General features: G+C 53.6%; 1 protein-coding gene across 2 annotated transcripts in view; it reads right to left on the bottom strand.

Annotated features, from left to right (window-relative positions):
- The window catches only part of CPNE5 (copine 5), a 197,881-nt gene that overhangs the window by 143,804 nt on the left and 27,594 nt on the right, over window positions 1-26,483 (bottom strand). For both annotated transcript variants that reach the window (XM_084611211.1, XM_084611212.1), the window contains exons 2-3: window positions 24,000-24,040; window positions 13,412-13,458 (exon numbers count right to left, since the gene is read on the bottom strand). In XM_084611211.1, coding sequence (XP_084467337.1) covers window positions 13,412-13,458; window positions 24,000-24,040 — 88 coding nt within the window. The remainder of the gene's footprint in view (window positions 1-13,411; window positions 13,459-23,999; window positions 24,041-26,483) is intronic.

Raw genomic sequence — 26,483 nt, 5'->3', positions numbered from 1 at the left:
CCCCCCACTCCTCCCGGAGAAACTGCTCTGAACAGGCAAAGCCCCATGTAACTGCAATAGAAATACAAATGGCTCTTGCTCCAGGAGCAGAGATCCAGGGCACTGGCGGGTGCGGGGGCGGGAGAGTGAGGAAAATACCTTGGCATCATTGCCATGGGGCACACATAGCCTGGCCAGCACTGCCCAAGGCAGATGGCGCCCGCCCCAGTGCTGGCCTGCCGGGGATTGACCCTGGGGCCATGTGAGGTGCAGAACTGCGCCCCCCCGGCCACCGTGAGCTCAGCAGTGTGTTATCTCTGAAGCTCGGCTGCCGGCACTGGTGTGCCCTGTTTCTAATCACAGCAGCCGCCTTTCCATCACCTTCCGCACCTGGGGCCACAGGCACAGGGGGCGTCTCTCTTGCGGGCAGGTGCACGGTTCAGGCTGAAGGGGGCGGGAGCGGGCTGTTCCCACTGCTCCGAGCACGTGTAGCGGACCCTCAGCTGCAGGCCTGCCATGTGTCTGCACCCGCCCCGCTGCCGTTATGCTGGGGGCAGAGACAAGCCCAAGGAAGCAAAGCCCCCAACCCAGACAGTCCTAGATCCCAAGGCCAGAAGGCACCACTGTGATCATCTAGTCTGAGCTCCTGCTTAGCAGAGGCCACAGCCCTGCCGCCAGCAATTCCAGCATCGAGCCCAGAACTTCTGCTTAAACCAGGGCAAATCCATTCAAAAGAGCTGCCCGATCTCAGGTTTAAGACCCAGGTGATGGCGAATCCCCCAAGTCCTAGGGCAGCCATTCCAGGGTTATTTCCCATGTGAATTTGTCTGTCTCCAACTTGCAGGCATTGGACACACACTCGGTGAGTCTTAAGACGTCTGATTTGTTCTCCAGCTCCCGGGGCCATGTTAGGAATTTCCGGTTTCATTTCCAGACAAGGACATTTCCAAAACAGAAAGCAAAAGAGCCCCAGAATGTATCGCTTTTCAAAATCTCCTGACTCTTTCTGAGCGCTGACTCTTGTCCTGCCATTGTCGGCTAGATGAAAGACCCTCTGCTCCGAGGCCTTGTCTCCAGGGGGCACACTGAGTGGCATGGTGCCAGCACGGTGAGAAAACAACGTAATGGTGTCATTTCCCTGTTCTGGAATAGTCCAGGCTAGCTATTCCAGGCCACCCTGGGAGCTATTCCAGAACAGGTTACTCCACACTAGCCATGCTGGTCGCTTTCCCCATGTCGACATGGCCTCGGGAATCTTCTCCCCACCTAGGTACTCAGAGGCCCTGATCCAGTCTCTGCTCACACCAACCGCCTGGCCAAGCAGGGAGGGCTCCCTTTAGAACTGAATAGGAAGTGAAATCTTTTCTCCAGGGTTTGGGAGCCAACCTATAGATGTGAGTAGCCAATTCCATCCCTGATGCTGAACTTTATAAGGTCTTTCCGAAACCCAGGAGCCGGATCACTTCTCCGTAGGCATATAAAACGACCTATAGAACCCTACTGCCATAGGATTTTCCCCTAAGGCCCATGGGCTATTTTAATGCTTCTAGTCTGTACTGAGTTTTATTTGCTCTCTCGAGTGTAACTTACAACAGAGGCAAAAGTGGGAGGGTTTGGTCACAGCTGAATTCCAGCAAGGCCCAATTCTGCGAGGTGCTGAGCTCGGTGGATGCTCAGCCCCTCAAGGGTCAGTAGCAGCTTTAATACCTATTTACTGTTTGATGCCTCCTTTTCCGAGGGCCACAGGGTGGGCTCCATGGGCAGCTTTGCCTGGGCCTGATCCAAGTCCCACTGGAGCAATGGGGTGCCCATCGGGAGCAGGAGCAGGATGTTTGGGCGAGGAGCCTGAACCCGCTGCAGAGGGAGCGTCCGGCCATCCAGCTGCTGTGACGGATTATTCCGTACCCTTGTACAATTGTAACGCAAGGGCTAGCTCCCATGCTGGTGCTGCTCCCCCCTTATTTGCATAAGGAATTGCTAGCCCGTTAATGACTCATTAGGGACATTGCACACCACACAGCAGCACCAAGGAGCTGCATTGCACAGGAAACCTTAGCACGATTGCTTCAATACAGACAGATGCAAAAGGGCTGTGTCTGATCCTGCAGGTGGCCGAGCCCCCTCTGCATTTACTGAGAGCCCTCAGCACCTGGCTATTCCTCACGTGCCAACATGACCGGTATCAAGGGCCCGGGTCCTCAAGGGATCCCACTGGAAGTTAGGTGCCTTGGAGGACCTGGGCCAAGGTATCGCTTATTTCCTTTCCTATCCAGGAAGAGCTGAACCATTTATACCAGTCTAACCGCATCCACACTAGGGGGCGCTGTGCTGCTGTGACTCTGAAAGTTCAGCTGACGTGGCCCCCCTTCGGGGTGGAGGTCGGCGCCCAGTCCGCGGGGTGAGACCCCATCCGACATCCCGCCCTTTGCATCGGTCAGCGGAGCAGCGGGTACCTTGCAGGAATCCGTGACACCTCATCATTCCCCTGGACATGGGGGACTCACAGATCGTGTGACCAGCCCCTCTGACCTCCTGCATCCAGCCCAGAGCCTGCAGCTGAGCCAGAGCAGAGCTTTGAGGAAGAGACACCTGACCTGGATTTAAAAATCTCACCTGGTGACTCCACCCTGCCCCCATTGGTAAGTTGATCCAACCATTAATCACCCTCACCATCAAAAATGTGCTCCTTATTTCTCGTCAAATGTGTCTAGCTTCGGCTTCCAGCCATCGGATCTCATTGCTCTTTGGCGGGCGAGCTGGTAATGTAATAATGCCAGCGCAGTGCTGGTCCACTAGTCCTTTACAGGGGTAAACTGTGGCAAAGGGCCTTGACACCAGTGCAAGGCAGAGAGTGACCTTAGAGATTCCCGCCCCGGCTCCAGCCATGTGCTGTGAGCACGGATCGCTCCTCTCCACGCCTGGAGGGGCAGAGCACAGCGAGAGTCGGGGGACGGGGAGAGGTGCCCCACAGTCATGGCTGGTTGGAAGAACACTGACAGCAGGGTTAGTCCTCAAACCAGCCTGAATGACACTGGAAAGAAAAATTAGATCTTTTCCCCCAGAAAAACAGCCTTTCTCCCAGACAGCTTTGTTAACCCTTGCCTTGGCGCTTTGTTTATTATTCCTCGCGCCTTCTACACAAAGCCCCTGCCCTGGGTTCGAGGGGCAGATCTGAAAAGGCATCTAGGTACCTAATGAACAGATAGGTGCACAGTGGGATCATCAAAATGCCAGGTCACTGACGGAGCATCTGAGCTTGTCTGCTGGCGCCTTGTGAGGAGACTCAGGCAAAAGCAAAGAGCTGGTTTGCGCGAGGCGTCTGCTCCCATTTCATGAAGCCAGGGGGCTGGGCATGGCACATACAGACCCACACCAGAGAGAATTGTTGACCACCCGGTGGCCTTGGAGGACAAGAAGACAGGCTGGAAATCCAGAGGGGAGGCCTCCAACCAGTGGGGCTGCACAGGGCGGAAACTGGAAAATAGAGTGTTTACTCCCCTGTTCCATGTGAGGAAAAGGCAGACAAGGAGCTTTCTCAAGGACAAAATAAGATCTCAGCCATCGACACCCAGGCAGGGCAATGAAAGAGGTAGCACAGTTCGCCCAATGATCAGTGGCAACCTGCCACCCAAAGAGAAAGCATCAAGGATTTCCTGTCAGGAATCCATGGCCACCTAGTACTGCCACAGCACCCAGATTCCCCCTCCCCAAAGAGCACAGGCCCCTCCTACTTAGCCTAAAGGAGAATCATTGTTTGCAGTGTAGGGCTTATGACACACAACCAAGAAGAGCTGATTCCACCCACTAGAGGGCAGTGTGTCATCCATACTCTCCAGTTCTTTACATTATTTAAGCTTTGCCAACCCTGGTGACCCTTGTCCCACCAATAACGTGTATTGAATTGCATCAGGGAAATAAATATACATGTTGCTTGTACACGGTCTCTTCCTCTAGAACTCAGTACAGCCAGGTAATGACTAATTTCATGAGAATGGCTTTTATTCTTCCACTGCGTTCTCATCACTGTTCTCCCTATCAGCCAAGGAGCCTCAGTATTTATCAGAAATATTTATACTCTCTTGATTGAAGACGCCAAACACAATATCCAATTAAGGCTCATTTTCAGGGAATTGGAAGCACTTGCCAGCCAATTTGAACTTTATCAGCTGACTCATTCTCCAGAGACGTCTGTTCCGCTTTTGGAATGACACAGAGCACCCTCTAGTGGTTACCACTGACGTGAGCCAGCAGCTCCCCTGAGACCATGGGGTGGCGTTGACCAAGTGCCTGCTTTGCACAGCCAAGGTCATGAGTTTGAGACCTGGTAAAGAGAGGCAATGAGGGGTAGGGTACAGCCCAAGCAGACAGGAAACGCTGGGCATGTCCCTGGCATGCTGTGTAACCGGGGCACTGCCCCTCGCTATGCTTCAGGCTGTGCCAGGGGGATAATGCCATTACCCACCAGCGTGGGGCGCTCTAGGCCCGATGGTTCTACAGGGACAGCACTCAGAACCAGGACACACTGGGTCAGTTCCTTCCGGCTGTTCAGCCGGGTCTCTGGTCTCTTACTGAACCCCGAGGGGCTGGCATGGGCCGGCTGGCATGGCCTTGGGGCTCACGGGAAAGATTCGGCAGCAGGGCTCTTGAAGCTATTCCTGCAGAGGCTCGGGCCAACAGATGCCACATGCCTCCCCCAGCCCGTAACTGGGGCAATCGCACCAACAAGACCCCGCTCAGAGGCGGGGAGTGAGGCTGAACGAGCCCCTGGCAAATGCCTGGCGATTCCCGGCTGGAGGGTGCCCTAGAAATGCAGGTGTCAGCAGAGCCTGATGTGGGGGAAACCCCCTCTGCAGAGGGGCCAGAGCAAGGACCATGCACCCGTGGGCATACGAGGAGCTCATGTGGGCCTTGTGCTGGCTCTCTGCAGTGCGTAACCTCACCCGGAGATCTGGGGATCTCCTGGCCTTACGACTTCCCAGAGAGGGCAGACGTCTGCTGTTGGACCCTGTGTTCCAGGCATACAGCCCGACGCTCTGCGGCTGTTTCGCTGACTTTCACCTGGTGGGGATCTGACCCCACTGGCTCCACCACTGCTCCACCCATTTACCCCAGCTGGGGGCCTGGCCCCATTGACGTCAGCGCAGCTCCGGCCGATTCACACTAGCTGGGGAATCTCTTTGTGTCACCTATTATCTGGAACCATTTCCGGCCGAGCCCAGCCCATGTGCGTGAATTATCAAAGGCGTCCTCGCGCGGCCACCTGCTGTCTGTCGGAACGGTTGCTGCTTCTGATCGTACCATGCGTGGGGCACTCCGTCGGCTGGGGCCCTGGAGACGCAGCGCTTGTTAATATCCCCATCCAGAAATGCGATGGATCCCTGACGCACTGCCCCATATCTGGGCTGCCTTCCTGTGACCAGCCTTTCTCTGGGACATCCCCGCCCCCATTTTTCTCTAGTAGGGCTGGCTCAGTGGCTCGAATGGTGGCTGCCAATACTTTCATGAAGGAGGAGATTGCTGGGGGGGGTGGGTGGGGGTGCTCAGCCTCGCTCAGGGCACGTGCAATCCCGACCACAGCGAGCACCACTGAGAACGTTACAAGTGTCGCAACTTGAGTCACCAGTGCTGAGAAGCGCAGTGGGCAGGGACCCAGGCAGGGATTTCCCTACACCCCCCCTGAATTTTCCCAACACCCCCCTCCCCCCCATTTTGTGAACTCGTTACATGCAGTGTTGCCACTTTAGTGATTGTTCAGAAATTTGAATTGAAATTGAAACATTAATACACACTTTAAAAGCATATAAAATACGTGTCTCTGAAAAAGTATCATAGATTTGAAAAGTATGATCGCAGACCAGCTTCCTTATACAGTTTTTGTTTTTTGTGACTGTCAGTGCATTCCTTTGGTGATGTTGGCCAACCTAATAATTTCAAATTATGATTTGTAAGCAAAGTCGAAAGGAGCTCTCCCTGACAGCTAGTGATGAGCTGGGGGCTGGGGGGAAAGGCTTCAGGACCAGATTGTATTTACATTCACACCTCATCTACCTAGGTATCCAGCAAACAGAGCTGTGTTGCCCAAGTGATAAGATTTCGGCTGGGGTTGGGTTACAAATCACTTGAATGCGGGGGCGGGGGGGGAGGAGGGGGAATTAAATGTTGTTTTTATAGGAGAAAAAACAATAGTTATTGTAGGAGTAAAGGGCAGTAGAACTGTCCTTAGCCTGTGCTGATTGAGGGCATCGAGAGAGAGGGTGGGGACAGGTGTTTTGCTTGATGGTCTGCCTGAGTCACAAGTACGATTTGACCTGCCCCTCTCCACTGTTTAGAGACAGAGCTGATTAGGCTCCATAGAGAGTCTTTTGGTTTGTTAAGTGACCACTAGAGCTGAAATCTCTGATAATCAGGTCTAAGTGCTTAGACCTGCTGTGGGACAGGGTTTCTGTGGAAGAGACGGCCCAGTCTGCTCTAGCACCGAGGTTCCCCCAACCCCGAAGAGCTGAAATCACTGCGGGTTGGGTGGAACCGCGAGAGACCGACTCACAGAGGTCACAGTGCCAGGTGGCAGCAGAAGGTGACAGTGCAGGGCCATTGGGGCAGAGCACTAGAGTGAACAGTGGCACGTCAAACAACAGGAGCCAGAGCATTGGACTTAGGGTGACCAGATGTCCCGATTTTATAGGGACAGTCCTGATTTTTGGGTCTTATATAAATATATATTTCCAAGTAGGCCAAGATTTTTAAAACACATTATTTGCCAAGATCATTATCTCACATTATCACTATCTCAAGAGGTCATTATCTTGGGGAGTTTCTGTACTAAACTTTTTTATTATTATAATTATTTTTTATGTAAGAATGGCTATATTGGGTCAGATCAATGGTCCATCTATCCCAGTATCCTGTCTTCCAGTAGTGATTGTTCCAGGTGCTTCAGAGGGAATGAACAGAACAGGGAATCATTGATTGATCCATCCCCTGTCGTCCACTCCCAGCTTCTGGCGAACAGAGGCTAGGGCCATTCAGATCATGATGTTGCATCCCTGCCCATCCTGGCTAATAGCCATTGATGGACCTATCCTCCATGAACTTATCTAGCTCTTTTTTGAACGCTGTTATAATTTTGGCCTTCACAACATCCCTGGCAAAAAGTTTCACGGGTGACTGTGCGTTGTGTGAAGAAATATTTCCTTTTGTTTGTTTTAAACTTACTGCCTATTCATTTCATTGGGTGACCCCTGGTTCTTGTGTTAAGTGAAGGGATAAATAACACGTCCTTATTCATTTTCTCCTCACCAATCAAGATTTTATAAGACTCTATCATATCCACTCTTAGTCATCTCTTTTCCAAGCTGAAAAGGCCCAGTCTTCTCTCCTCATATGAAGAAAAGGAGGACTTGTGGCACCTTAGAGACTAACAAATTTATTTGAGCATAAGCTCATGCATCCGATGAAGTGAGCTGTAGCTCAGGAAAGCTTATGCTCAAATAAATTTGTTAGTCTCTAAAGTGTCACAAGTCCTCCTTTTATTTTTGTGAATTTAACACGGCTGCTACTCTGAAACCTCTCCTCATATGGAATCTGTTCCATACCCCTAATCATTTTTGTTGCCCTTCTCTATACCTTTTCCAATTCCAATATATCTTTTTTGAGATGGGGTGACCAGAACTAAATGCAGTATTTAAGATGTGGGCATGTCATAGATTTATATAGTAAAAGTGGAGGAGCTTGGTTTGCCAGACTGATCAACTAAGCCAATACTGACAACCTACATGCAAAACACCATGCTTCTGGACTGCATCAACGTGCAGAAAGCCTTATAAGCCAGTCACTGTCAAAGCCAATTTTAGAAGAACTTAATGAGGCTGTTAAGAATGCTGGAGACACAACTCAGTTTATGTGAACCAACATGGCTATTGCATCATACTTTCTATTTAAACAAGAGATACCACACACTGCAAACTAGAGGCCTATGTTAAGTGCATTGTCACGTGTTCATCCTGAAGTTGAACACTGGTTCCGAACAAGACTGGCAAATGCTCAGTATCTTTCTGCAAAAAACTCAGCTGACTCTCTTGAAACACGTGGTGCAACAGTGAAAGACTCAGGAGTCGAAAAAGTGAAGAATTCTCTCACTATATTCAAACTATGTGCATACATGGCCGACAAATGCACCAATGCAAATAGGCATCAAGTATTACGTCATTATGTATGTTATCTTGATGTCCGTGGTAGGCCAGTAGATGCATTCTAGATGTTCAGGTTATAGAAGACAAATCAGCTGTATCTGTGACATCTTAGAAGAGTTAAATCTTTGTCAATTGGACCCCAAAGAGATGGCTGCTTGTGCATTTGATGCAGCTACAAACTTCTCTGGAAGACATGGTGGAGCACAAGCTTTGCTGAGAGAAAAGTGTAACCCTAATCTCTCCTATACACACTGCAGAGGCCATCTACTCCAGCGAGCGCTAGTACGAGCTGCAGAATCTTCAAAGGACATTATACCCTTTTTTCAGCAAGAGTCCAAAAGGACTGAACATTTTGGAAACAAATAGAAGATACACTGGGACTGAAGTTCAAATGAGTCCAACCTGGGAAAACCTGCTGGCTTTCTCATGAGTGATTCTTGGCAGTTGTCTTAAAATTACTGCAACCGTTATTACTGGCTTTAGAAAGTAGTGAGGTTGGTGGACTACTTTTGTTACTAAGTTCAGAGAAGACTATCGCCATTCTCTCTCTTTTAAATCTACTGTTGAAACCACTTGGGTCATGAAACAATGTAATCCAGGTACCTGCTACAACAGTAGTAGATCTTTGTCCAGAAATAGAAGCTATCCTTGGATCAATCAGAGATATCCATTGAAAATGTCCTGGAAGAAGCAAAGACTTCAGTCCAGAAGCTGACTAATGAAGGTCCTTATATTGACTCCGTAAGTGAAGAGGACAAGAAGTGTTTGTTAAGCCAGCTGAAAAAGTACAAAGACTTGATTCTTACAAATCTACAATAGAGATTTCTGGATTCTACTCAACCTCCACGTAGCTTTTATGGATGCCTGTCTTATAAAACACTGACAGCTGAGTGGAGTGAGGTGCTACCAGCCATGGGGCTGCCATGTGCCCGGGACAGAATAGAGAATTTGAACACAGAGTGGAATATCATACAATGAACGAATGAAGAATTAACTTCAACTTCTTTATCATCACTAGTGGTTTGACCCAATCTTTGTGCTCTGTTTCCTGGGATGAAAGTAGGAATTCATCTCTCGCTACTCCCAGTCACAACAGCTACAGTTGAACATATTTTTTCCTCATTGAATAGAATTTTGTGTTCTGAAAGAAGTCGCCTTCTGCCTGATCATGAGCATATCACGAAGGACTGGAAGTAACGGACACACAAGAAGACACCAAAGAGTGCAAAATTACAACAAGAAACCAAGACGGATGTAGATGTCGTGCTTCATAGTAGTTTGAGCAGCCAACTTTAATTTTTGTGATGGTTTTAAAACAAGAGTTAAATCTAATAAAATGATCGTGAAACATTTTTCAGTTTTTACTGTACAGCCCACCTTTGCCCTCATGGTCTCAGCCCTCATCGGCCCTCACCCCCCCCCCGAATATTCCAACACCCCCCCTAATTTCAATTCCTGGGGAAAACACCCAGGAGCCCTGGGTTCTATTCCTGGTTCCCATTGATCTGCTGCAGGACCTTAAACAAGGTGAAGAGGATGGGTCACTGATACAGAGCGATCTGGATGGCTTGGTAAGCTGGGTGCAAGCAAACAGTATGCGCTTTACTATGGCCAGATGTAAATGCATCCGTCTAGGGAACAAAGAATGTCGGCCATAATTACAGGATGGGGGACTGTCCTGGGAAGCAGAGACTCTGAAACAGATCTGGGGGGGGGGCATGGACAATCAGCTGAATAGGAGCCCCCAGTGTGACCCTGAAGCCAAAAAGGCTAATGCAACCCAGGGATGCATGAACAGGGGAATCTCACGTAGGAGCTGAGAGGTGATTTTCCCCTCTATATTTGGCATTGGTGCGACCACTGCTGGGATCTTGTGTCCAGGTCTGGTGCCCACAATTCCCGAAGGATGCTGATAAATTGGGGAGGGGTCAGAGAAGAGCCATGAGAATGATTCAGAGTTTAGAAAACCTACCTTATATTGATGGACTCAAGTAGCTCGATCTATTTAGCTTAACAAGGAGAAGCTTATGGGGTGACTTGATTACAGCCTGTAACTACCTACATGGGGAACAAATATTTAATAATGGGCTCTTCAGTCTAGTGGGGAAAGGGCTAACACAGTCCGGCGGCTGGAAGCTGAAGTGAGACAAATTCAGACAGGAAATAAGGGGCAATTTTTTAACAGGGAGGGTAATTAACCCCTGGAACGATTTCCCAAGGGTCATGGTGAAGTCTCCGTCACAGACAATTTGTAAATCCAGCTGGGCTGTATTTCTAAACACTCTGCTCTAGGGATTGTTTGGGGACAGGTCTCTGGCCTGCGCTATACAGGGGGTCTGAGTGGATAATCACCATAGTCCCACTTGGCCTTGGCATCTATGAAAGTCACTTTCTCTCTCCTCTCACCCTTTGTCTGCCTTAGCGAGGCAGGCTGTTCGCTCCCTGGGGCCGGGCCTCGTACTGTGCAGCTGTAGTGAATGGGGCCTGATGGTGTGACTGGAATACAAGCAATCAGCATGTCGGGCATTGCAATGAGGATCGACAGCCACAGATCAGGGCTAGTATCAATGAGGACATTTACTGACGTGGCTAGATCTCTCCCCCTGGACACTCTTCTTCCAGAAGAAGCACGTCTACATGGAGTGTTTCACTGGCAAAGCCGTGTCGGTACTTTTCCCTATGTAGATGACCCCGAAGGCACAATGACCTGGAGACAGGGCAGGGAGGGTCCCAGCTACGCCAACCAGCGAGATGCAAGACCCACCCCTTTGATCCAGAATTCACTTGGTTCCAGTTAATTGCTGCTGGGGGCACAATGGGGCAGTGTCCAGGAAGTGGATCTCTTGTGTGGACTGGACGAGGTTGATGGTGGGATGGATGGACACTACGGTGCTAATAAGCGATGGTCACATAAACACCACCCTATACCGGAAACCTACTGACCGCTATTCCTACCTACATGCCTCCAGCTTTCACCCTGACCACACCACACGATCCATTGTCTATAGCCAAGCTCTGCGATACAACCGCATTTGCTCCAACCCCTCAGACAGAGACAAACACCTACAAGATCTCTGTCAAGCATTCTTACAACTACAATACCCACCTGCTGAAGTAAAGAAACAGATTGACAGAGCCAGAAGAGTACCCAGAAGTCACCTACTACAGGACAGGCCCAACAAAGAAAATAACAGAATGCCACGAGCCATCACCTTCAGCCCCCAACTAAAACCTCTCCAGCGCAACATCAAGGATCTACAACCTATCCTGAAGGACGACCCATCACTCTCACAGATCTTGGGAGACAGGCCAGTCCTTGCCTACAGATAGCCCCCCAACCTGAAGCAAATACTCACCAGCAACCACACACCACACAACAGAACCACTCACCGAGGAACCTATCCTTGCAACAAAGCCCGTTGCCGACTGTGCCCACGTATCTATTCAGGGGACACCATCACAGGGCCTAATCACATCAGCCACAGTATCAGAGGCTTGTTCACCTGCACATCTACCAATGTGATATATGCCATCATGTGCCAGCAATGCTCCTCTGCCATGTACATTGGCCAAACTGGACAGTTTCTACATAAAAGAATAAATGGACACAAATCAGATGTCAAGAATTATAACATTCATAAACCAATCGGAGAACACTTCAATCTCTCTGGTCACGTGATTACAGACATGAAAGTTGCAATTCTTCAACAAAAAAACTTCAAATCCAGACTCCAGCGAGAAACTGTTGAATTGGAATTCATTTGCAAATTTGATACAATTAACTTAGGCTTGAATAGAGACTGGGAGTGGCTAAGTCTTTATGCAAGGTAACCTATTTTCCCTTGTTTTTTCCTAACCCCCCTCCTCCCCACGTTCTTGTTAAACCCTGGATTTGTGCTGGAAATGGCTCACCTTGATTATCATACTCATTGTAAGGAGAGTGGTCACTTTAGATAAGCTATTACCAGCAGGAGAGTGGGTTTGTGGGTGGGAGGGGGGGAGAGGTGAGAAAACCTGAATTTGTGCTGGAAATGGCCCAACTTGATTATCATACACATTGTAAGGAGAGTGATCACTTTAGATAAGCTATTGTCAGCAGGAGAGTGGGGTGGGGGGAGGTATTTTTTCATGCTTTGTGTGTATAAAAGATCTTCTACACTTTCCACAGTATGTATCCCATGAAGTGAGCTGTAGCTCACGAAAGCTCATGCTCAAATAAATTGGTTAGTCTCTAAGGTGCCACAAGTCCTCCTGTTCTTTTTGCGAATACAGACTAACACGGCTGTTACTCTGAAACCTCATAAGTCAGGGATGGATGGATGGATGGTGAAGGGATGGACAGGTGGGAGGGTGTGTACAGGAAGGCTGGGACAGGGTCCATCCACTCTGGTGGGGAGGGGCTCTGCCGAGGAGGGCTGTATAAGTACACACAGGAGGCAGGCAGTGCATAGACCCTCTGCCCATGGGATGCTGGATCTCAGCTCAGCCCCGCGCTGAACCAGGTGGCAGGAAATAACAATGAAAACAAGCCACAGGGTTGACCCAGACAAGCAAAGATCTGAATGTGCCTGGCAGACCCCCTGCCCAGTGCTCTGCAAGGCCTCTCCTCCCAGGGAGAGCAGGAATCACACACTACACTTCTTGGGGCCTGGGTGGCACGCACAGCGCCTCCCCACACACAGACAGGCAGGCCAGATAGCCCGGCCAGATGGCCCCAGAGGACGTCACACACACACACTGCAGGACGTCTTCACCCTAGACACATGCACACGACACTGCCAAGGCCGGGCGCGAAAGAGGCCAGCTGAGAGGCAGGTCTGGTTTTCTGAGCTCAGCCAAGCACGGGGCAGGATGTGGGGGGTGGGAAACAGGCTGAATCCTGCCACTTCCCCCCGTCCCACCAGGATGTTCCTCTGGACTTTCCTTACTCATTTTGCTGGATATTTTGCCCTTTTCTGGGGACTTTTCAGTGAGGCTCTCAACACGATTCACAGACAATCCTGGATTCCCTCCCACAGTTCCCACATCAGCAGCATTAACATCCTTTTGCAGATGGGAAACTAAGGCATGTGATGGTGAAGAGACTCACCTGAGGATACAGAGCAAATCAATGGCAGAGCTGGGAATGGAGCCCAGGAGGCCAGAAGCTCTCACCACTCATCCCAACTGTCCCTCTCACCCCTGCGCCCCGCCCAGGACCCAGGGTCTCCCACAGAAATAGGAAAAAATAGCACAGTTCTTACCTCCCTCCACTGCTTTGTCTCTATCCCCTGGGTATAGAGCACACACACTGCGGGGAAAGAGAACAGGACACAGGTTAATGTGGGCCATGGCACTGTGGGCAGTTGGACTGGCAGGCGCCTTTCCTTTGGGGCGTCTGGTCCAGCAGCCTGGAGCCTTCTCCCACTCCGAGGAAGGAGAGGGTGGGGCTCTAGAGTCGCCTTTGTGAATTGGAAGGCAAAGATTTTGGTCCCTCAAGGGGGTCTCTCTGGCTTCCCCCCCCCCGCCACACACACACTCCCCTCCCCACTAGTCAGCGTTAGCAGCATCACCACGAGCACCCAGCGGCTCCCACCAGGACCAGGGCCCCATTGCTCTACAGGCTCTACTAAGAGAGATTCCCCACCCCAAACAGATCAGACAGACAGAGAGTGGGAGGGGAAATTGAGGCACAGAGAAAGAAAGTGACTTGACCAAGGTCATCCAGCTGCTCAGTGTCAGAGACAGGAATAGAAGCCTGAGTCTCAGCCAAATGCTCTGCCCTGGGGCCACGCTGGTGCTCCATCAGTGCATTTATTATTGCAGACATCGTTCCTATCTGGGGGTCACCGTGCGCTGCTCTGAGTGCAGTTACACCCCTCAGACGTCTGCTGCCCCCATCCCATGGATCAGCACCAGGGAGGCTGAGTCTAGGCCAAGCTGCGTACCCCAGATTCTTCTGAAATGGTTTCAGCACAGGCCAGGCCTTCCCCAGTGCTGACAGGGCATTGCTCAGAGGCCTGGGCAGAGTCCCCATGGCAGCCTGGCATGTGCCCAGAGCAGGGACTGCTAGTGTTACCCGACTGCCTTTAAAGAAGCCCAGAATCACTGGCCAGGCCCAACATACATGGGACCAGAACCTGGGGACCTCTGCTGAGGGTCGGGGAGGAACAGGCACCGGGGCTGACAGGAGCCATGCTGAGCTTGCCCGGTTGGCAGCGTCTCCTTGCCCATCTCAGAGGGTGTGGAATGAATCGCCCAGGGGATGTGGCAGGCAGCTTTGTGGCTGCCACATGAAGTGGAAAGACAAACCAGAGATTATTCTGTGTCATGGCAATGGGAAACCCTGGAGCTCAGCACAGCCTGGCCCGGGGAGCCACTCCCTGGGCAGCTCCAGGCCAGCAGCACAAGCTGCTGCTAGCCTGGGGATCCCCACCCAACGCTACCCCATCCCCCACCTTGCCTGAGCACTGGCTCCGCTACTCCCATTGGCCAGGAACCGCAGCCAATGGGAGCTGCGGGGGCGGTACCTGCGGGCAGAGGCGGCACACAGAGCCACCTAGCCGCAGCAGAGACAGGTTGCCAATTGCGGGGAGCTGCCTGAGGTAAGCGCCACCTGGATCTGGCACCCCAAAACCCCTCCCGTGCCCAAACTCCCTCCCAGAGCCCACGCCATGCACCCCCTCCCACACTCCGAACCCCTCATGGCTGGTCCTCTGCCTAGGAGCATCAAGGACATGGTGCCGCGTGCAGGGAGCCATGAGGAGCCAGGTAGGGAGCCAGGTAGGGAGCCACCAGCCCCGCACCAGCCAGACTATAAACTGGACTTTCTATGAAGATTAGAAATGCTGGTTTATAGAGCATTCCGGTTGGTACCAGGCCGGATAACTCCGCTTTTCCTGTATTCGAACTGTAAGGACGTGTTCATAGAATATCAGGGTTAGAAGGGACCTCAGGAGGTCATCTAGTCCAACCCCCTGCTCAAAGCAGGATCAATCCCCAATTTTTGCCCCAGATCCCTAAATGGCCCCCTCAAGGATTGAACTCACAACCCTGGGTTTAGCAGGCCAATGCGCAAACCACTGAGCTATCCCTCCCCCATCCATGTTTGGACTTTACTGAGTGCTTGGGAGCGGCTGCTGTCGTCAATCTCACCCAGAACGTCCCTATCCCTTATCGGACGGTGACATGTGAGCCGTTGTATTGTGAGCCTGTGACACTGGGACCCACCAGCCTGGAGAGAGACATTAGCTAGCGTGAAGGGCTGGGCTCCAACCAAAGGTGTGATGCTTGGCCCCCCAGGAGAGGTCTATCGACGCCAGGTGGACTATTGTGAGACGTTGAAGAGGATGAAAGATGTTGGCTGTTCTGCCCTTGCCCCGGGAAATGCGAGTGGATTCCTCCCACTGGCTGAGTCTGCAGCTCAGAGCACACAGTAGGAGGGGGATAAAAACTCCTAACAAGGAGGAATCTCTGTGCTGCTTGGACTCGGGTCAGGGGGAAGGACGGGAGGGTTACTAGACATATGTAAGAGATCCCCAGGAGCCTTAAAGGACATATAGAGCTCGTTTATTGTAGAAGCTTCTACAGCAGAACCTCAGAAATACGGGAGTGGAGACTGTTCTTAACACTGAACAAGACATTACGGGCGTCAGCCACGGGGCGGGGTTGGGGCTGCAGATGTGGGGGGATGGGGTCAGGGCTCCGGGGGAGGTGGGGTTTCAAGGTGTCTGACCCTTGGGGCGCCACGGCTCCCGGTGTGGGGCTCCTGGTTTCAGCCGGCGGGGGGGACACTAGGGCTCAGGGCTTTAGTTACACGCACGGGGGGAATGTCAGAGCTGAAACCAGCGCTCCCCTCATAGCTAAAGCCCCAGGGCCCGGAGCCTCCCTCAGGGCTGAAGCTGGGAATGGAGCTGTGGGGCTAAAGCACTGAACCCCGGAGCTCCCTCGACCCCAAGTCTAAAGTCCTGAGCCCCAGTGTTCCCAAGGGTCAGACCCCAGAGCACCCCGCCCCCCCCCACCGTGTGGCTGCAGCCCCAACTCCGCCCTCCCCCCATGGCTGAAGTCTGAAGCCCTGAGCCCTGCAGGGCTAAAGCCCCGAGCCCCCGGCCTCCTACTGGGCCTTGGAGTTTTTATAGTATGTTGGAGGGGGGCTCAGAAAGAAAATGGTTGAGAAGCCTGCAGTACAGTATTTGCTGGGGTTTGTCTCTGCACTGCCTGATTGCATTCTGCCAGTTCCACACAGGGTCCGGTTGACCGGCCAGTCTGTAACTCTGGTGTTCCTATTGTAAGCGGGGGAATAGTCCCGCTATTGTGGGGAACCTTCCTGGCTTCTGCACTACCCCAGTGAAGTGGGCTAGTGAAAGGATCTGAGTCCTCGCTCCCACTTCCTTTACCCAGAGGCCTCCCTGCCCTTGAGGACTCCCCTTCCACTCTCCTGTCTGGCAGAGTCCTCGTAACCCCAACAAGGCTGGGCCCAGGATTCCTGGGGGGCTCGACCCCCAACCCTGCTGCGGTCACCTAGGATAGGGGCTAGGGTGTCCCCACTCCGGGGTACTCTCTCTGCACTGGGCACTTCTCTGACCCACTGACCATTACATACAAGTTAAAGCAAATGCAAGTTATTTAATCAACAATTAATTTTAAAAAGAATATGGGAAAATGGGAAAGGTGAAAGGAAACACATCACCCCGCTCTGTGGCAGGGAACACCACAAACAGCGTCTCTGGAACGTCAGGGCAGTTCACAGTCTGTTCCTTGTAAGTCCCAGGCCCCCTGCTCTGGCCCTGGCTGTGCTGCAGGGATGCTGGGGGTCGGACACTCGCTCTGGTGGTGGCCACACGCTCTCAGGCTCTAAGTGGTGGGACCCTTCTTCCCAGTGTCACCCCCGCCCTGTCGGGGTTACGATCCAAGCCTGGCCTGCAGAGCCCCTTGGCTGAGGCGTCTCCCTGTGCTGGGCCCGCTGCCCAGGGTCCCCCTCGCTCTCCCCAGCTGCTCACCGCACCCAGCTCCGGACGGCTCCAGCCCCGGCTCCACCACTCGGTCTCTGCACGGCTGCTGCTCTGCCCCCAGCTCCCTGGGCTGCTTCTCTGACCCCTCTGGCTCTGCTCCCTTCAGCTCTGCTCCCAGGGCAAGTCTGCTCTCTCTGGGCTGTGCCTCTGGCTTTGGGGCTGCAGCTCTGCTCCCAGGACAGGGTCTGCTCTCTCTGGGCTGCTTTTCTGGCCCCTCTGGATCTGGCCCAGCTCTGCTCCCCAGCTCAGCTTTGGCCCCTGCTTTCTCCTTAGCTCGGTCCCACTCCGTCTGACCCAGGCAAATCCAGCTCACTCGGAGGATGGAACCTCCCTGGCCTCCTGACTCTCTGATTAGCCTGCCCGCCCTGTCATTCAGGCTGACCTGGAGCATTGGCCTCTCCCCATTGTTCTGGGGACTGTCAGTCTCAGGGTCCTGATTCCCCATCAACCCTGCCCCCTTTTTAGTACTGGGAGCTAGCAACTAAAACACCCCCACGGAATGTTAGTATGGGGGCAACAGTCCCCTTACACTATCTTTGAGGTTCTGCTGTATTATACAAATAAGTTACAATCTTAAGTTTCAAAATGTCTCTCTGTTCACCTCCTTTAACCCTTGTGACGAAGTGGGACTGTTCTTAATGTTTCCTCCGAATATTGTGGGGGTGCCTCAGTTTCCCCTATGCAGTTCTTAAGTATCTAGGTGGTGGGGTAAGGGTGTATGATCATTGCAGAGCCCTAGAGGGCATGTGTGTGCACGAGTCTGGACACAGAGAATGGCCGACACCCTGTTTCCTGGCAACTGATGGCCTGGCCCTTCCCCCCTGCAAGGTGAGAGCTAAGGGGTTGGAGAACAAAGGAATCAGGTGACCACCTGGCCCAGGAAAGGAACAAAGCCCAGAGGAGGAGGGGCTGGAGGGAGTTTCAGTTTAGGGCTGGCTGGGACATGGAGTGAAGGGCAGACGTGGTTGTCTGGCTCACTGCCCCCCAAAACGGACCCAGCTGAGGGGTCCTGTTCTCTGCACATACAAGCTCTGTGTTAGACCATGTTCCTGTCATCTAATAAACCTCTGTTTTACTGGCTGGCTGAGAGTCACGTCTGACTGCGGAGTTGGGGTGCAGGACCCTCTGGCTTCCCCAGGACCCTGCCTGGGCGGACTCGCTGGGGGAAGCACACGGAGGGGCAGAGGATGCTGAATGCTCCGAGGTCAGACCCAGGAAGGTGGAAGCTGTGTGAGCTGTGTGTCCTGAAGACACAGGCTGCTCACAGAAAGGCAACTGCCCCAGAGTCCTGACTGGCTTCATGGGGAGCAGTTCCAGAGCATCGCCCAGGGACTCCGTGACGACTGGTGGCAGCGGTGGGATGTACTGCACCCCGTAGATGGCGCTTCCTGCAGTAACTGACTGGGGAGCAGTAACACGAAGGGGGATTGATGGGAACCAGGCGTGCTGAAGGCTCAGAGAGGAGCGGTTTCGGGGGGCGGTTAACCCCTGGGAGTGTGTGACCAGCGAGAAGGGCTGTGCAGTAATGGGGTCCCCCTGGGGACTGCAGTGAGCAGTCTCAGGGGCGGAGGAGCCTGCAGCTTGGCCCAGGGAGAGAGAAGGACTTTTGCAGTAACAGAGTTCCCCTGGGGATTGCAGCGAGCAGTCCAAGGGGCGGAGGAGTCTACAGCTCGACCCTGGCAAAGAGGTGGTGACCTCGAGAAGGGCTGGCACACTAGGGGTTCTCCCTGGAAACCGTGGGGAGCTGAGAGCACACAGGCCTGTGAGTCCACAACAACTTGGGAAGAGCGGAGTGATGGCCTGTCACCGTCTCCTTAAGAAGGACATTGTAACCCTGTGCAAAAAGAGAGGGTTGAGCGTTGGAAAGTTCACCAAAGCAGAGTTAATCGTGCAGCTGGAGGAGGATGACCGCTGTAAGGAACAGATTCCTGACCCCAAATGGGGCTATAGCAGGATCTGGGAGCAGCTGGAGTGGTAGCCAGACATCCCCAAGACTCCTGTCCCCGACCAGACTGGGGTCTTCACGATCGGGTTCCCCATCCGGGGATCGGAGATGGATGGGATTGGAGCTGAGTCCGAGGGAGCAAGAGGACTGTGAGAGACAGCGAGAGCCCGAGAAAGAGCTGCAGAAGCAGCAGCAGCATGAACTGGCGGTGGGGGAGCGGAGAGGCCTAGGGGACCCCCCAGGGGTGAGTGGGGATAGACCCCGGGCGGCCAGTTCCGCAGGGAACCTCGAGACTAAATTGCTGCCCCTGGTTAAGGGGGGGGGATGTGGATGCCACCCCACTGCCTTTGAGCAGGCTGGAGATTTGAGCCAGGGGGACCCTGCGGAAAAGCCCCGGTGTCTAGCTCCCTTGCTGGGTCCCAAGGCCATAGACTACGTCAGCCGGATGGGTGGGGATGTGGACAGGCTCCCACTCCTGACCCCAACCTATATGTCTGTGTGGAGTTTCCTGGGGCCAGGCCAAGGGTTTGAATTTGAATCCAGGGAACCAATCGGCAGAGAGGGAAACGGTCAGTGAAAATGCAGATGACCTGGCTGGCAGCAGGGAGGAGCCGCTAGGCTCAGGCTACCTGCCTGCCTGTAACCAAACCCCTAGGGCAGGGTGGGACAGAGAGATGCTCCCTGCCCCCTTGCCCACCAGCGTGGGGACTCTCGCTGGCTCTGATGCATTGAGGAAAGCAGTGGCCTGTCCCCACTGGGACAGCCAGGGCAGTGCTGAGCACAGTGGGAGCTGAGACCCCAGCTGAGTGGGGGGAGACACAGGCAGGGCAGGGGATCTGTGGGGAGTGGCAAGGTGCTTGGTAAGGAAAGTTTGGATGAGCCCAGGCAGCCTTGTGAGCTGATGGCTGTGTCTAGTCAGCAGGGTGGGAAGGCGAGGAGAGTGGAAGATGAGTGTCCCTGGACCTTACCTGTTAGCTGGGTGAGAATTGGGACAGGGAAGGAAATGTGTCTGTGTCTGTCAGGGGTATTGACTTGCCTATGGAGGGAGCTACCCCAGTCTCCAGGCAGTTGTCTGTGAACAGCCTTGTGTGCTGAGACAAGGGGAAGGAGATCCCAAGCTGGGTGTCTGGGAAAGGAGAAAGTGTGTCTGTCTCTTCTTTGTCTGTGGAGCAGACAGAAGGGGCCTTTCAGCCTGTGATGGTTGAGGGTAGTGCAGTTGTCTCAGAGTTTGTTCTCGATTCAGCTAAAGCCCAGGAAGGGAAGGGTCCTAAGTTTGTGTCTGCTTGGGAGAATGGCCCTGTAACTAGGTCGCATCCAGTTAGTGTCTATGCAAAATCCCAGAGACCAGATAATTCTGGTGCTTGTATTTTGCCTGTTGCTAGTGTGTTGTTGGGAAAGGGCGTAGCAACTCTGTCTGATCAGGGTGAGATCCTAGCCAGGGCACAAGGAGAGCATGAAGGTGTGTGATTGTGTTACCTACTGAGGGTGTGGAAACCTGTAGCAAGAAGGAAAAGATTCCTGAACTTGTGTGTGGCAAAGGGAAGGAGAATGCTTCTGACCTTTTATCAAGGAAGTCTGTAAGTTTGCCTGGAAGGGGATTGTGTAGGAATCCACCGGATGGGCCAGAGGTGATTCTGGATGTAAGTGAGACCCAGAAAGAGTCTGTTGTTGCTCAGGAAAGTGCTCCTCTAGAGCAAGCCCTAGGTAAAGAGGGTAAGAGCAGAATTTCTGGGAGGGGTGAATTGTTGCATAGAAAAGCCCTAGGGAAAGGAATCCTCATGGAGTCTTTGCAAGCAGTTTACTGCCACTGAAGGGTGTGAAAGTGATTTAATCAAGAAAGTTTCAGTTCCTAACAGCCAGAAATTTTCTGTTGTGAATGGATCCACTGACTGTCCTGTTGAAAGACCCAGTGTGGAGAGCTTTGAGAAGGTCTCAGATGAAGTGAAAGCTGTTAAGAAAGTTAAACAGTCCTATACCAAGTGGCTGTGTTTGGCCAGCTGGTTGGGGAGAAGACCCAATCCCAGTTTGACCCCCTGGGGTTTTGGGGTGGCCAAAGGGCACGGGCCGCATAAACCTTCCCACATGCGGCCTGCGAGTGCTATCGACCACCCCCGACCTAAGGGAGGGCGTGAAACTGGAAGGGCCTGATGTAACTCCTCCCAAGGAATGGGAGAGATGCTGGGGCATCCATGGGAATGTTGGTGGCTTCGAACTTCCCCAGGTCACTGGCTAAAGTGACCCCGCTCAGTTCAATCTCAAAGGGAGGAGAGATGTGACGAAGACCCAATCCCAACAACCCTGTCAATAATTTTCGTGTCCTTTCCCTACTGTGACAAAGCTCTGTCCTTGTCTCCGTGGGTCCTGTGTTTCCTGGCAAATTTCGCTAACCTCAGAGGCTCACTGTGACCCTCCGTGTAACCCTTCTCTCTCTAGAGACAAGGGTCACAGCCTACTGAGCCATTTTCATCATAAGCCAGCAAGGGAGGTGAGGAGAAGTTATCCTTCCTTGTACAGTCTCTGTTGTCTCCCAGTCTCAGTGATTAATCAGGGGGCAAAGTGGGGGGGGAGCTCGGGCCCCCTCTCTACTCCAGGCTCCAGCCCAGGGACCCTAATAGTATCAGCTATGGTAGCTGACCTTTTAGAAACATGACACGTACAATTCCCTGGACTACTTCCCCCACAGCAGCCCTCACTTCCTCAAGCTCCACTTCACCCTTACCTCAGGGCCTCCTTCCTTGTGCCTGATATGGTGTGTACTGCTCAGCCTCTCCAACAGCGCACCTTCCTCCCACAGCTCCTGACATGCACACCCACCTGACTGACTGGGAGGCTTTTAACTAGTTTCAGCCAGCCCCTGATTGGCTTCAGGTGTCCCAATCAACCTAGCCTTCCCCCTGCCTTCTGGAAAGTTCTTAATTGGCCCCAGGTGTCTTAATTGACCTGGAGCAGCTGCCATTTAACTTATCCTGGTACCAGGGATTTGTTTAGCCTGGAGCTAATCTATCTATCTCCCACTACTTTTCTATAGCCATCTGGCCTTGCCCCGTCACACTACTAAATACATCTGTAGATAGTTTGTTAGAGGATTGGCTGCAAGCCTGGTCTTTGGGGTGAGATCTGAGGTGCAGTTGACCTGGGGTAAGTGACTGGTCCTTTGGGACTGGGAGTGACCTGAACCTCACTGTGATCTGTGGTGAAGGGACCAGCTACCACAAAGGTGGATGGGTGGCGAGACAAATCGGCGTGCCCAAGGGGACTGTCTGCCACTTCGTGTCCAGATGTTGCAGTGCCAGAGACATTCACACTTGATACTGGGCAGTTGGAAATCTAAGGACACAACTTGGCCAAGGTGGGGTGTGGGCCCTGCTCCCTCCAGTCTGCCCTGAGGTTGGTATGCAGGCTCTCGCTCACTGCAGGCAGCTGTACTGATGGATTCAGTCACTAGGAACCAGACTGAGACCCAGCAAACTCATCTCACACAGGGACCACCAAACAGTCACCTCTGGCCGGGATGGGACTTGAATCAGTGACGGAGGCTCTATGGCCCCAACCCCCCTCCCCCCACCCCATAACTGCTCCAGTGCAGCCTCACGTGCAGTCCCATGTGCTTAGCGTGACTGTCCCTGCAGTGCCATGTGCTGGACGACACGCTGCCCCCCAGCACCCTTCCCCCAGGTCTCTGCTCCCTGCAGGCCGGGCCAGGCTCACGCTGCACCAATGAGTTAAAAGCTAACCCGAGGGGATCTCTGGCTAATTTCACACTGGGCTGGGGATATCGGCAGAGGAGAGACACTCTCAGCAAATTGTCATCTGGAGACAAGTCAAGGAGCCGTGGGCTCGATTCTAATGCTATTTACTGAACGGAGCAGCTGTTTGCAAGACAATCTGCACACGGGGCTCCCAGAGGGCGTTCGGCTGGGCTTGGCGTAGTTCATCCCAGGAATGTGAATATCCTAGTGGCGCATCAGAGATCAGCTCCAGGTCCAGCTGGTCACACTCTGCACTCATTACTAGCCTGCTGGACCCTGCTTCGGATCAGGAGTGCCCCAATCCCCAGCGCTGAGACCTCCTGCCCCTGAAGTCCCACACTCAGTGTCCCCTGCAAGGGGTTCTCTGGGGCTGGGCTGGAGTGGATGTGGGGGTGGTGGGTAATTGGCACCTATATAAGAAAAAGCCCCAAATATCGGGACTGTCTCTATAAAATCGGGACATCTGGTCACCCTCGGGCTGACTGATCCCAGCTTGCCCTGGCCCCACTGCTGTGCAGGGGCTCACAGACCCATGTGCACAGGCCTCTGGCCACATGGCTGGGCTGCTCCTGCGCTGACATACTCCACCCCAGCTCTCCCTGGGGCCCCTGACCAATAGGGAGCAGAAGGGACCGAGACCCTTCCCTGAGAGCCCGCCCCCCGCAGGCCCAAGTCTGCAGCCCCCGGAGGCGGAGGGGGGTTGGAGAAGCCGCCCACCAGGGTCAACAGCAGTTGTACAGGAGACCCCCAGCCGCCCTGGGCTCCCTTAGCACATCACCACCAGGATGTGAGCAGTGAGACCTAGCGGTCAGAGCAGGAGCCGGGGCAGAGTCCCAGACAGGCCAGAGGGCAAAACTGAGAGTCAAGTGAGATCACACATGGGAGACAAACTTAGAGCAGAACGACAAATCGATAACCAGCGTTGGGCCAGGACAGCGGGAAGCCTTCCGACCACAGCCAGGTGGGTCTGTCCTATGGACAACTTGCTGTGCCCTGTGCCCCGGGCCCCAGCATTCTGCCAATCAGCTCCCAGGACTGGGGCCTCTGGCTGAAGCCAGCTCCTCCACTGTCCCCAAGTGGCAGATTGGATCCTACAAGCTCTAAAGCACCCCCGGCCCTGGCCAGCACAACGCCCCTTGGTACTTACTTGGGTCAGACTTGGAGAAGGTGTCCTTGTCCAAGAGGTGCCTGGAAGGAAGCAGAAGAGAACAGGTGATGGTGAGGCTCTGGCTGCTCCCCAGCCAAAGGGGTCCCCATAGACTGTCTCTGGGCAGAGGCATTTCACAGCCCTGCCAAGCCCCAGCCTGAAGTGGGCATGATCCACATCTGGGTCGTAGCTCCCTCCTGCTGCCAGCCTCCTTTAAGCTCCTGGCCCTTCAACCCTGGCCTCCTGCTCAAACTGCTCCTCTTCCTCGGCTGTCAATGCAGCTTAGTTCACTTTGCAGCATTCCCTGGCCTGAGCCCCTCAATCCCAGCCCTGGCTCCCCCCCCACCCCGGCACGCTGCTCAGCTGATGTATTTCACTCCTCACTCATTGCCCCTCTGCTGTTCCAGTCCTGGGCTCTCTCCCACCCCGCTCTGCCAGTGCCCCTCAGTCTTGACCCCAGATCTGGGCTCCTCACCACGGCTGTGCCAATGCACCACAGCCCTTCTGACTAAGACAGGGCTTCTCTCTACTTCCACAAATGCCGAGAGAGTCCAGGAAAAGCTGCTGCTAACACAAAGATGCCAAACCCAACATTTGCGGCCCTGTCTCTCCACCAGCGAACTGGGGGCTCAGCCGGACCAAACACCTCACAGCCGGACCGGTGGTAACAACAGCATGGCCACCCATCGATGGCGCCAGGCAGCTGTGGCCTGTGTGCCATGAATTCAGCAGGTCTCAGCCTCCTTTCAAACACACAAGCATTGACAGAAAACCAACGTGACAACTGGCTTCCTCTTTTTCAGCCTCAGCAGAGAGCCCAGGGGTGAGTGGGCTGTGGAGACTGGAGGACAAACCTGACAGGGCAGGGCTGAGATGCCGTGGCAGGGGTCAGTGGTAGGAAGCCTGCCTCTCCCGGGCTGTGATGGGCAATGTGATTACTGATGCTGGGATGGAGCCTAGGTGTGCCAGCGAGGGTCAGAGCCCATCACACCAGGTGCCACACACATGTAATGAGAAGCCAGGCCCTGCTCTGGTGAGCGTACAATCTACATAGCTGCCTGTTCGCTGAAGCCACCTGGCATCTTCCGCCAGCACGCCCTGGACCTCAAAGGAAATAAACCAGCACTCAGGAGCTGTGCCAGACCCCAGCTGGGGTAAACCAGCACCCAGCCCTACAAGTCAGAGCAGCTGATTGGCACCAGCTGCGCGTCGGCTCGTGGTTTTCAGCAGTTGCTGGTTCTAAAAGCGAGGGAAGGCAGCCCCAGCCGACGTCAGTATTTTCTCTCTGTCTCCGTCCCCTCTCCCCATCCCTAGCCCCAGCGTAGGCAAGTTGTCAGAATATCACGTGTGCTTCTCATTACTGTCTCCTGATACTTGGGATTTACCAGCCCTCCCACTCCAGGGAAGGGCTTTGCCTGCTCACCAGGCATCTGCAGTGGGCTCAGGCACCGGGGAGGGGGATCCAGCCACCAGCGCAGCAGAGAGAGGACGACGCGCTTTGCACGGCAGCCCCTCAGGCAGGTGCACATAGACCTGGCGAATCTGCTTCCAGCCCCTTTCCCACACAGTGGGGGGAGCTGAGCTCCGCCGAGTGCCGCGCGTGGTACAAGGAGCAGGATGGGCTGGGCCGTGGCTAGGATACAAGATTGAATTGTTGCCAGCAAGCAGAGGGAATATCCCAAGTGGGCTTTGTTAATGCACAAAAAGCAAAGTAGCCCAAGGCCTTCCCGGAGCCTTGTCCCCTGGGATCTCCTGGGGCAACAGGGCTCTAGCAGAGGGGGTGTTTGGTGCCACAGAGAAGGCTGAGGACAGGAGTCCTGGATTCTAGTCCCTGCTCTGGTGCTACCTCTGCTGTTTAGTGCTTTGAGATCCCCAGTGGCGATCGCCATTACAGCATACAGATTACTGATTCCTCCATTGGTCAGATGTGCATTTCCCTTCGACCGCAGGGAGACTGTCAATCAGAACAGCGGTCCAGACCCTCAGTGGGTGTCTGGAGGTCCAGCTCTCTGGTCCAGATGTTGCACTCAGTTACACCAGTATAAATCAGGAGTGAACCCACGAGAGAGATTTCAATGGACTTACTCTGGATTCACACCACTTTGACAGTTTTATTGTCTCACCAGTGTAAATCAGGAGTGACTCCACTGGACACCGTTCTCCTTTCATTCCCCTGGTGTAAATCAGGAGTGACTCCAGTGAAGGGACACTGGGGTCAGGGAGAGAAGCCAGGCCCTGTTCTCAGCCAGTGCTCGTGCTCCCTCCCAGAGGATGCAGCACCACGCACCCTGCAGCACCCCACATGGCCCGATGGGCGATACCAGGCCTCGGATACTTGGCACAGAGGACGCTCAGCCTCTGTCCCCATTGCCCGGCTGCCCAGCGCTCCCAGGGGCTGCTGGAAACTGACCCAAGAGCAAGCAGCCAGGATGAGGAGGCAGTGGCAAGGGGTGTGGCACGCCAAGGCGAAGGCTCAGCGGGGCA

This window comes from Lepidochelys olivacea (assembly GCF_965140295.1).
Source record: "Lepidochelys olivacea isolate rLepOli2 genome assembly, chromosome: 21".
NCBI classification, from domain to species: Eukaryota; Metazoa; Chordata; order Testudines; family Cheloniidae; genus Lepidochelys; species Lepidochelys olivacea.
Note: the sequence above shows the minus strand (reverse complement) of the source record. Positions and strands in the feature narration are given on the sequence as shown.